An 11,857-nucleotide genomic window follows, 5' to 3' on the forward strand; every position below is an offset into this window, starting at 1 on the left:
GAAAACTGCATTATCAGTTGTGGCTGACTTCAGGGATAAAGGTTGTATAATTTTCTCATCATTATGAAATGCTTCCGCTTTCGCTGACTGTTGCATGAGTGACCTTGACTATTGCCATATGTTCCTCTGTTTATATAATACATATCTACTTCGGGAAAAAATGTATATTACTTTCAAAAAATAAGAACTCATTTCCTTCCTTTTTTTTAAATAACACAACACTCATTGTGATAGTCAGCATTTTTGACCTTGTAGTAGTTCTTACTGTTAGTTTTCAGAAGCGTTAAATTGCTTTCATTGTTGTCCAGGCACTATTGTAGAAATGATAAAACCTAATGAGTACAAAGAACACTTAACTAGGTAATAAAGGTATTAGAGCTCTACATTACCATGTAACCTTAGAAGAATTCATCTAATAAGTTCTCTGTTCTTTTAGTCACTGGAATTATTTTTGACCACCTGTTAAATCATGAGCATGTTAAAATTTTTTTCCTTCCTTTCCATTTCCTTTTTTTAGTCACTATTTTAATAGCCACCTTCCCATCATTCTCTTCCACTTTATAGTTTTCTGCTTAAATCGTAGATCTGATTGTGCCGTTCTTCTACTCAAACAATCCTGGTAAATCTCTATCCTATAAGAGCATTCAGTTGCTTGCATATGTTTATGTGCTTACCATATTATAAACCCCTTAATTTACTTATCTTCACATCTTCCATGGTACTTTATTGCAGTGCCATGCACATATAATCAATGTGTAACAAATAATGTGTAACAAATATTTGCTGAGTTGAATTGCTTATTTATTCCCCCCTTCCCACCCCCTACCCCAAGTTGGATCTTGTCTTTGGAATTGTATGCTTTAAGTTGTAATTCTTTCACTTAATTTGTATGTGGTTCTCTCATTTATATGTGAAAATATAAATCTAGCTGCTCTTCTGTCTACATAGTCATTCAGCTTTATCTGTGTACCTAGTGTATAGCCATGTGTATAATCTTTCTTACTGTTAGCAAAAGTCAGTGTTTTATCAATGTTAAGCAAAATGCATGTGAAGATTAAAAACAACAAGTGTTCTATATAAAAAACTAGTAACTCTTGATTATATGGTTTTGTAGTACATTTTTTGACAACTGCTGGCTCAGCTTTCTTTTACCTCACAGATTTAAGTGATCTGATTAGGATATACATATATAAAAGATACATGTGGGACTTGATAGAGTTCTTAGCAAGTTAAATTTTCTAATTTTTCCATATCCAGAAAAGATACTTTTTAATCTAAAAATCACAAAATATTTTCATTTCAATATAAAATACCAAAGCATTAAAATCTAATTATAAAATGGAGTTTTCATAGCACCTGTGCTTCTGAAAGAAAGGAAATACTGGCAGCGAGATGAATTAAGACTATTAAGGTCATTCAGGCAGGTGGTACTGAGAACTCAAACTAAGGTAGAGGAAAAAGAAATTAATAGTTTCTAGATAAACTGTAGAGCTAGAATTGACAGGAATTGGTACCTGGTAAGGTGTCAGGAATTAGAGATACTTGTTAGAGGCAAAGTCAGGCAATACTTATTTCTAGATACTTGGTTAATGCCATTGTAAATACTGCCCAGGATTTCCCACCTCTGTTACTTTGTTCACATCATCTCATTCTTCTGCATGTTCAACTTCCCCAGGCTAAATCTTACCCATCCTTTAAGGTCCAGCTTATATCCTATTCAGAAGTTACCTTCAGGTGCGCTCTCGGTGGGGGAAATGCTGAACTCTTACACAATTTATATCTAATTTTTTATTAGTATTTATTACCTCATATTTGTCTTTCTTGTGCATCTTTTCACTCGTAACTAGTGCCTTATATATAATTAAGTAAATCATTTTGAATTGAGTTTTTGTCTTCAATTGATAAAAAACATGATCCAGTATCAAGTTAGATAAACTGCTTTCCTTATAACTTACTCTAGGTTAAAACACACACAAAAAGCCTGTATTTACCTACTGTTTTTGAAAACAGTTCTTTTTGTAATCTTTAAATGTAGATCTGCATCAATAATGGTTTGGGGGAAAATGATCACAAGCACAAAGGCTTACATTTTTAGGATGGTAGGTGCTTAGGCTTCTGTAACCTCAGTTCTCGTCACTGTATGATTTTGTTCCAGTTTCTTTTTGTAATTTACTGGTAAGTCCTTGAATTGTGAAACACAAAGGAATTGGCCCTTCTGTTCTTTGAGGTACAGACATCTAATTGGCGAAACTGTTTGCATAATGTTCCAGAATTCATTGAAGAAGTTTGTACCACAGCCATGGAAATGGTTACAGTCTATAAATCAGGGTCCTAGAAAGCAGTGCTTGTGTGAGGTTTTCTTTAATCCCCCAAATTAGACAATTGAAAGACGCTTTTACATAAAGTGTTTCAACTAATGTTTATATGTGACTAGCATCTCAATTCCCTTTTAAATCATCTATCCCCTTCTTTCTGAATGAAGAATTTACCTCCATGACTATATTTTCATGACTCTTAAAATATTGAAAAGCTATTTAAAGTATTTATATATGGTTGCATATGAAATTTTCTTTAACTTTAATGGTTTTCCTTTAAAGTTTTTTTTAATAGAGTAATGTTAATATTTTAAAATCTGATCAGAGATGCCAAAAATCCTTTTAAGAATGTAAACGATTGAACTTATCAGAATTAAATCATAAACATAGTTTCAAATGTTTGGTAATATTTTTGAGCTCACTCCAGTAAGGAGAGCAGTTGGATTATAGCACAACACAGCATTTTAGAACATCTTCATATCATCATTATAAACATTATCGTTGTTATATTATCAAATTCCTAACATTTATTGAGTCTTTACTATGGCACTAGGCACTACATACAGTATGTCATTTAATCCTTAACAAAACACATTATTAGGTTTATAATTATTATATCCATTTTGCAAGGGAGTTCCTCCTGAAAGTCACCGAACTAGTCACCATGATCATCCAACTAGTAGGAACCAGAGCCATGACTCCAGAGCTTTTGCCTGCTATGTAAGGTATAAGTGAGACTGCATACTTCATGAGGACCGGAGCTCTGCTTTGCTTCTCACTTTATGCCTGTGCATAGCATAATGCCTGGCACATAGTGGATGATTTATAATAAATTTATTATAAAATATTTGTTGGACAGATTTGCCTCTTATAGAACAACAACAATAACAGAAGCCCTCAACAGAGCTAGGCTTAGTCCTTGTAGCTTGGGTGCATGTATTCCAGGGATCTTACATTGGAACTCTAAATACATTTATTAGAGAGAAACCATGTTAGGTGTGGCTGGAAGGTTTATGACTGAATTCTGAGAGTTACATGCATCTTTGTACACTATGAATTCGACTGCCACTGGATAGCATGGCTTCTATGGGGAAATACCTTTTCAGACAATTTTCAAATGGACTTTGGGAATAAAGCCTATTGGTAGGTAGGTTGGAGGTTGTGGCCATATGAGGAATACGATGAACCTTCCCTTGGGATCTCAAAGTCACCATTATGAATATCGGTGATAGTTTTTAAGACCTGAACATATAAAAATTGAGAAAAGTTGAGGTTCTTCAGTGATGGGGGGATGGAGGACTTTGAATGTCCTAGCTTCTCTCTTTCCTCCCTATATGCGTCTTGCAGCAGCTTCTGAAAACTGAGAAGGCTGGGGACAATAATCCCTTCTCCAGACCAGTTTCTTCATTTTTCAAATGAAAAATTTTAGGCTTAGAAAAGTTAGGTGATTTCCTGAAGTCACACAGCTGTTTCTATCACACAGCTAATTTACAGCAGAGGACTAGATGTAATTTCCAGCATTTAGTGCTTTCCAGCTCTACTAAAAATTCTTTCAGGCACTCTTTAAATTGAATAATTAAATCGTTACATAACAACTTCAGTGTTATGTTTTACCATGTATTAAGTCTCTGAAAATAAAATCCTTTGTGCAGTACCTAGATAAGAACTAATATAAGCATATTATTCACAGTTTGAATAACTTTTTACATGTTATTTGATTCATACAACTGTGTGGGTTGGAAGGGCATATGTTATCACTGTTCCTATTTTAAGGATTAAGACTTAGAAAGAATAATGTCACACAGCTAACAAGTTGAGGAACCAAAATTCAAAACTTGATTTTCTCAGCATAAGATTTGGAGTTGGACTCACTTAAGTGAGATGTGCAGCCAGCCTGGAAGCAAGTTGGAACAAAGCAAGCTTCTTGGTTGTGTGATGGTCAGGTGGAGTGGGTGGGCCTCTTGGGGGGAAAGGAGGAGGTTTGGGAAAAGGCCTATCACTGAACTCTGTAGTGAGGGAATAAACAGTGGGTAAAGTAAGGGAGTAGGTTTGGGGATATGGCTGCAGTGAGTATACAGTGCATGAATTTTACTGAGACGTCATGGTAGAAAGGAGCTTTTCCTCAGACCTAGGTCTGAGTTTCTTTTTCACTACTAACTAGCTGCGTGACCTTAGGCAAGTCAGTTGATCTTGGCAGTGGGCTCATCTGTAAAGTGAGGATAATATTAACTTTGTGAACGGTGCTCTGACTGCTCAAAAGTCTTTTTTTTTTTTTGGCTTCCTTCTGGTTTCTTTGTATTTCAGTATTTTTAGCAGCTACCTAGCTAAATCATGAAGTGGTTACATATGTTCCCATACTGAATGCAGAAATAGTAGAAATCTCCAACTGAAAGGGCATCAGAATGACACCAGCTGCTGTGGATCAAAGAGAATTTTTATTACCTTTTTTTGTGTGTGTGACAGACTTGATACCCAGTCCATCTCAAGTTTGGTTCTCGCTTTTTATTTTTATTGTTGTCTATGAAATAGTAGTTAGTGAATTGTTCCATCATTAATTAATTTTAGTTTTTATTTTTTCTAGTTGTATAGGTTTGGAGAGACAGTGTCTGTTGTTTTTTGGACAGACACTTGGAGACCAGAAAGCTTTTTTGACAAAGTGAAGAAGAACAGACAAAACGGCATGCACACGTTATGCTTACTAGGTAAGGGCTGTGGAGTTTCTTTAGGGTGACAATGTGGAGTTGTCATATTGTTCTCATTTTGATTTTGTGTGAAGGTGAAACTGTTCTGTGGGATACAGGCTAGCTACTCTATGCATGGCATGCTCTTCCCCGTACTCTGTGGAGAAATGAATTTTCTGTTTCAAATACGACATGGCTACTCCTACATACGTGCCATAGTTCGTGCTGCTGCCTACTTACGCCCTAATAGATCCTCGCCAGCATTCCATCTTTTACCCATTGGTCCATTAAGACCCTGTTCTGGTCAATTTACAGCAATTCAGTAGACATATTGAGCATTTATTCTTACCACATTCCACCCTGTCTTCCTTACGGTGTCCTTTGAATACTGCAGTATTAATGCTATCAGAATCACAGAATTATAGATCTGAAAGAGACTCTTGACATCATCTTACGGAAGCCCTATTTTACAGATGAAGTTGAGGCCCAGAGATATTGAATCATTTTCCCACTGTCACCCAGATTATTAGTTGCAGAATTCGTAGAATCCAGATAGCCTGTTATTCACAGCTCTTTTCACTGTATTATGCGGCCAAATTCTGTTTCCTACCTAGTGTGGAAATGGCTGGGATCACTGTCTTTGTACACTAAGCTGGTGGTACTGATAGAGCTTCAGAAGGGATGGGCTGCATTTGTCAGCAGAGGTACTGGAATTGTACTGATTCACATTTGCTATCAGTTCCTATTCTACAGTGTGTATTGTAAAAATGCTATAACCAGAGCTATAATCTGTGGCTAGTCAACAGAAAAGAAATAACTGGCATCTTTGATAACTTTGAAATGACACTTATACTTGGGATCAGAAGACAAAATCTGAGTGCTACTATATACTAGCTAGAGAATATTGTCAACAGTCCTTACCTTTGCCTTCATTTTTATCAAATAGGAATAATCTTTTCTTGCCTCATGGAAGTGTTTAGAGCAGTACTTCTCAATTTGTGGTGAAGGACCAAGTTTTTGTTCTTTTATTTATATATGTGTGTGTGTGTGTAGATATGTGTGTATATACACACATACATAAAATAAATATATGTAAAAATACATATATTTATTTACTTTTAAGTTTCTAATCTTTTGTGTCAAAGTCAAATTCCTGTAGGTGTTTGTAAACACTTATTCTTACTCCTGTAGTTTTTTTTTTTAATCGTTTATTGGGAACAGAATTCTCACATAGTGGCATCAGTTCTCGGATCATACATTGAATTGCACTGTTTTAGTGATACTGTGTGTGAAGTCACAGCAGAAGAATGTCTGCCACATAGCACAGAATCAGGGCAAAGAATGAACCCATGGTTTTGGCCTCTGTAGTAAGTACAGATATTCAGAACATTAGAAAAGACTCCTATTTGCCAAAGGCATTTAAGTTATTTGTATAATATAGACAGTTCTCTATTATTCAATGATATATAATTTGTACATTATCAGAACCTCAATCAATATGTCTCTTTTAAAAGAGAAGACTGTAGAAAAGTTTTACTAATGGTTAGCATTTCTTATAGGGTAGAAATCAGAAATTATCCAGCAGGGGTTAGCAAACTAGCACCCGTGGATCAAATCTAGCCTACTGCCTGTTTTATAAATAAAGTTTAATTAGAACACAGCCATGCTACTTTATTTATGTATTATCTGTGGCTGCTTTCATGCTCCACTGGCAGTGATAAGTAATTTTGACAGAGACCTTGTGGCCCTCAGAACCTAAAATATTTACTACCTACTTCTTTACAGAAAAAGTTTACTGACTCCTGATCTAAAGTGAAATTCTACCTAATCAGATGTGGTACACCCTGTATCCCCCAGTGATTCTCTTTCCCATTACCTTGTATTATTTTTTTTAAGTCTTACCATCCATCTGAATTATTTTATTAACTTGTTGGTTTTCTTCCCTACTTCATAAGAGCAGGGACTTAAGTCTTGCTAGCTCATTCAGTTCCAGCTAGAATACATTCCTTTTACTCCATTAACATTGACATCTAATTAATTCTAGATCTAGATCAGGCCATGCATGCTTCTCTAACATTTTTTTGGCTTATGGCTATATCCCACAATTAACTGGTATAATAATGTTTTCTTATTTTAGTTTATTATCAGGGCAGTTTAGTAATTCATTATTAATTAGCTTTATAGTTTTGTGTTTAGATTTTCCATGTGGAAAGATACTAGTTTTCCTTTTTTTGTAGTTCCTACTGGCAGGCCGACTGTAACACACTTGTTAATTCATGTGGAATATGCCATTAGATATATCCATCATGTTATCTTAAACTTAGATCCAATTAAGGCCAGCAGTATGGTAGAAAGTCAAACTAGAAGGATGTGAGAAGGACAGCTGTTAAATGGACTTTTATTAAAGGCAGAAGTAGAAGTATATGCAACTGAGGGATAAAAAACAAGGATTCATTGGAACTCAGGTACTAAAAAGCATGTGTGTGTGTGTGTGTGTGTGTGTGTTTTACAACAGAACTGAGGTTTTAAAACAAAACGGGGAGAAAAGTAGTCTTAAGAGGCAAGCTACCTGATAACATCTTCATGTATCATAAAAAATGGGGGAAAGGAGGAAAAATAGAATTTATCTTTTGGAAGCTTTGGAAGGACAGAAAATCAGTTTACAGTATTTATTGAGTATTTACTGTATGCCCAATGTGGAGTTAGGTTCTTCTGGAATACTAAGGAAGTATTAGACATGGGTCCTGCCCTCAGGGTTTTGAAATCTAGTTGGAACTAATGTGCTGTGTACATGAAAGTTTATAGAACAGTTAAGTTCTATTGTATGGAGAGGCAGGAAGGACAGACCAGAACTTTGGCTCTTGAACTCTCTCTAAGAGCTGCCTCTTTTCTTGGCTTTCCTGGGAAAAGACAAACAAGGTTAAACAATATATCTTCCTTGCTCCATTAACAAAAACAGGAACAAGGTGTGAAGTATAAGATATCATGATTCCAAATTCTCAAACCATAGATCTCATCATTTAATCACCTGGAATTCTCATTATTCAAATTAGTACCTATTTATTGAATGCCTGCTATGGGCCATGCCCTGTAGGGATTATGTCATGGTATGAAACCATAGAGAATTTAAAATTTACTTGGAAGGATAAGACTGCTGTATATAATGTAATTGGAGATTAATAAAATACAGCATTAATTGTATGGATATTTCAGAGGACAAAGAGCATTTAAGAGGAAGTCAGTAAACGCTTTCTGAAGGAGCTGGGACTTTTACTCTACTTAAAGGGTAGATAGTTTAAGATGGGCTGGTGGTAGTAGAGCCATGTGAACAAATTTATTCAGTAGAATTTATGGAGTATCTACTAGGTACTTTGCATTATGCTAGGTGCTGGTACTAAGATGAATAGGAGAGGCTTACATTCTAGCAAGTAGAAGTAGAAAGGAATAATTATGGCCTGTGTGAAGACAAGGGAAAAGTATCAAGATAGGTCTGGCTTGAGATTAATTCACTAATGCAGTCTTATGTTCAATTAAAAAGCATTTGCCTGTAAAAATTCTCCCCAACCCTCTTAATTTTTAAAATCAAATTCTGTGGAGCATATCAGTAAAAAAGTAAATATATTGAGGATATTAAATTAAAAACTTAAGTATGACAACATTTCAGAAGCTCAAGGTGAATACATTAATAAATGTGTTTAATTTTTAAAAAATATTACAACTACTGTGTAAAGGAGCTCAAAGTCGACTTATATATCATTAATTGTATTGCAGGCCGTATTTCAATAATAGATATACATTTTTTCCTATATGTGCCAGACAACTGGAAATATTAAATAATTAATGATATTTCGAACCTGAAAAATATATTCACTGCTGGTTCCAAGAACATTTAGCAATACATGTAAAGGATTATCTCTGGAGTATTTTCCAAGCAAATACTTAGTATCCTTTATGAGAAAAACTTTTATAATCACTTGGGAAAGCTGTAGAAGTCTATCAGAAAGACCCCTCAGTTGCACTATATTTATTTTTGCAAAAACAAACTTTGACTGAACCATTTGTTTTCAGCATGTAGAACAGGAAGCAGCTGTCGCTCTTGCTGTTGTGTGCTGAGTTCCTGTGAGGATGTAGAGTGATTCTGCTTTTTTACCTTCTACCGAATTGTTTAGCTGAGCATCAGTGATTAAAAAGCGTAAAGGATCAAATCTTTGTGATGCTTGCATTGTCAAGCTTTATTAGAGCAAAGACTACGTGGGTTTTGGCCACTGTGGTAGCCCTGTACCTGGCTACCAGTCAGTGCTCAGGAAATCCCAATTAAAGTATGAATACTTGGTATTAAAGTATTCATAAGTTATTAGGCATGTCTTACCATTCACAAGAAAGCAAAAGTCTCTTTTCAAAATGTGGTAAGAATTTTCTTTTATTTATGTTACATGCATGCATTGAAGCTTATATTCTAGTGCCTGAAAAATAGGTAAGAAGAGGAACATAACAAGACTTTTCAGTTGGTTCTATGCAGTTACCACCTAATAGAAATGAACACAAAAATTTTGATTAGCTGTTTGGTAGTGTATATGCCAATATTTATCTAACTCTTTCCTGTGTCTTCTTTTCCAAGAGGAAATTCGATCCTTTCAGGATGGTCTCAGGGCCAACTTCATGTTTGTTTTCTAACTAATGACGTTTACACAACCACAAGCTTCCCTTCTTCCTCATATTTCCTTTAAAAAGTGGCCAGATACAAGTGTGAAGAACGATTGTCATAGACTCAATCAAATTAGCATTTTGGAGACTTGAGAATAATGTCTACCACAAACTTAGGTGACTCAGTTGAAGTTTACACGTAGGATTTTGGATAAAGTAGTGAATTAAAAGAGAACTATTTTTTACTTCCTACAGACATCAAAGTAAAGGAGCAGTCTTTGGAAAATCTAATCAAGTAAGTTATCCTGAGAATGCTTACATCTACTTTAATTCTGTGAACAATAAGTTCTACTTAAATAACATGAGTTCTAAAGATTGTTGAAAATCAGTTTTCAGTAACAGTGCAAAATTAAATACTTTCAATCTTACGAAATGATAAGCAGTGTGATAGATAGAGTGGAAATAGCAATAGATTTCTTGGGTCAGTACTGAGAACAGTGGTTGGCACCGGATAGGCACTCAGTAAATATTTGTGGAATGAGTTAATTGGGAGTCAGAAGACACGGGCTTGAGTCTTGAGTTGGCCTCTGGTTATGTGCTCTTGGGCAAGTTACTTCCATTTCTGAGCTGTATTTTCTTCATTTGTATAATGCGAGTACTAACCCCTTTTGCCTGTAAATGCAGTGTCCCATACAGTAGCTGCTACCCACGTGTAACTAATGGGCACTTTAAATATGTATGGCTAATGTAACTGAGGAACTGAATTTATAATTTAATTTTAATTAAATTAAAACATACTCAACTTAGTTAATAGAAAACATTTAAGTATATTTAGAACAATTCAGTATGTAAATCTACTTCTACAACCATGAATTTTATGAAACCTAAATACAGATCAAGTATTTCCAATGAAAATTTAACATTTGAATTAAGATGTGCTAATATATAAAATACATTCCAGATTTCAAAGACTTAGTACAAAAACAATCCTTAATAATTTTTATAGGAATAAATGTTGAAATATAACATTCTGGATCTATTGGGTTAAATAAACATACTAAAGTTAATTTTTTCTTTTTTTTGCTTTTATTAATGTAGAGTCTATAGAAAATTTAAATTTATGTTTACTGCTTGCATTATATTCCTCTTGGAGAGTGCTGACTTATAGAATTGTTCTGAGAGTCAGTAAAATAATCTATATGAACTGTTTTGTAAACTGCAAAAGCAGTGTTTTTATTTTGATCATTGGGCAAATGTGGTAGGCTTTTGAGGCATATGGAAGTAAACATCTTATCCTCCAAGATTTTGAGATATTTATCTCTTTAGTTTACTTTTTTTAGAGGAAGATGTGAAAAGAGGGATATGTGGTTTAAACATGGTAATAAAAATGAACACTATAGAACCTGATTAAACTAAGGTATAGAACAAATTGCCACTTATTTTGAATTATTTTTGCCTGAAGTATCACTTTGAATAAAAGTAACTTTGATTTAAACATTTATCTTTTAAGTTGTTGGACTTTTATTTCTGCCAGCATTTCAGTGAGATGAGAGGGCATTTGAAGTAGAACAATGAAGAAAGCTTAAGAAACTTAAGATAAATGATCACTGTATCCGTGCTTTAATGTATACTTAAAGTGGGTAACAAGCGACCGCTTCAAACATAAGGTAGACTATGGTAATTGAGTATACCTGGGGGAGTAACTGTGTTAAAAATGTATTGTGTAATTTCATGGCTAAGAACAGTGGCATCTAGTTTTACACTTACAGGGGAAGAAAGATCTATGAACCTCCTCGTTATATGAGTGTAAACCAAGCAGCCCAGCAACTTCTGGAGATTGTTCAGAATCAGCGAATACGAGGAGAAGAACCAGGTACTGAAGAACCTTAAAAGGGCTCTCGTATTCCCCTACTGTTACACTGAGATGTGTATGTAACGTCTGACATACACACACATATATATGCCAACATCACAAGTGAGAGTCAGTGTGTTTGCACTGTATTTTTCCATGTCACTTTTTTTCAACATTACCTTAAATCTCATAAGCTGAATGTTATACTGAAAGAAAAATAATGGAGTTCCTTCTAGTAAAATTAATATCATTCTAGAAAGTAAGGATTTTTTACAAATTAACTATAAATCAGCTTTTATGTAAATATGTTAACATATAAATATTTTGGTAAAATACAGAGCTTCCATTTTAGCCCAAATCTATGG

At 34.6% G+C, this 11,857-nt stretch overlaps 1 protein-coding gene across 3 annotated transcripts in view; it reads left to right on the forward strand.

The window, feature by feature from the left end:
* DPH5 (diphthamide biosynthesis 5) overlaps window positions 1-11,857 on the forward strand; it is a 47,253-nt gene that overhangs the window by 22,758 nt on the left and 12,638 nt on the right. For all 3 annotated transcript variants that reach the window (XM_022584214.2, XM_022584213.3, XM_022584211.2), the window contains exons 5-7: window positions 4,897-5,017; window positions 9,896-9,935; window positions 11,410-11,513. In XM_022584214.2, coding sequence (XP_022439922.1) covers window positions 4,897-5,017; window positions 9,896-9,935; window positions 11,410-11,513 — 265 coding nt within the window. The remainder of the gene's footprint in view (window positions 1-4,896; window positions 5,018-9,895; window positions 9,936-11,409; window positions 11,514-11,857) is intronic.

The sequence above is a fragment of the Delphinapterus leucas genome, chromosome 1, assembly GCF_059928025.1.
Source record: "Delphinapterus leucas isolate spDelLeu-1000000601 "Yukka" chromosome 1, BTC_Dleu_Yukka2, whole genome shotgun sequence".
NCBI classification, from domain to species: Eukaryota; Metazoa; Chordata; class Mammalia; order Artiodactyla; family Monodontidae; genus Delphinapterus; species Delphinapterus leucas.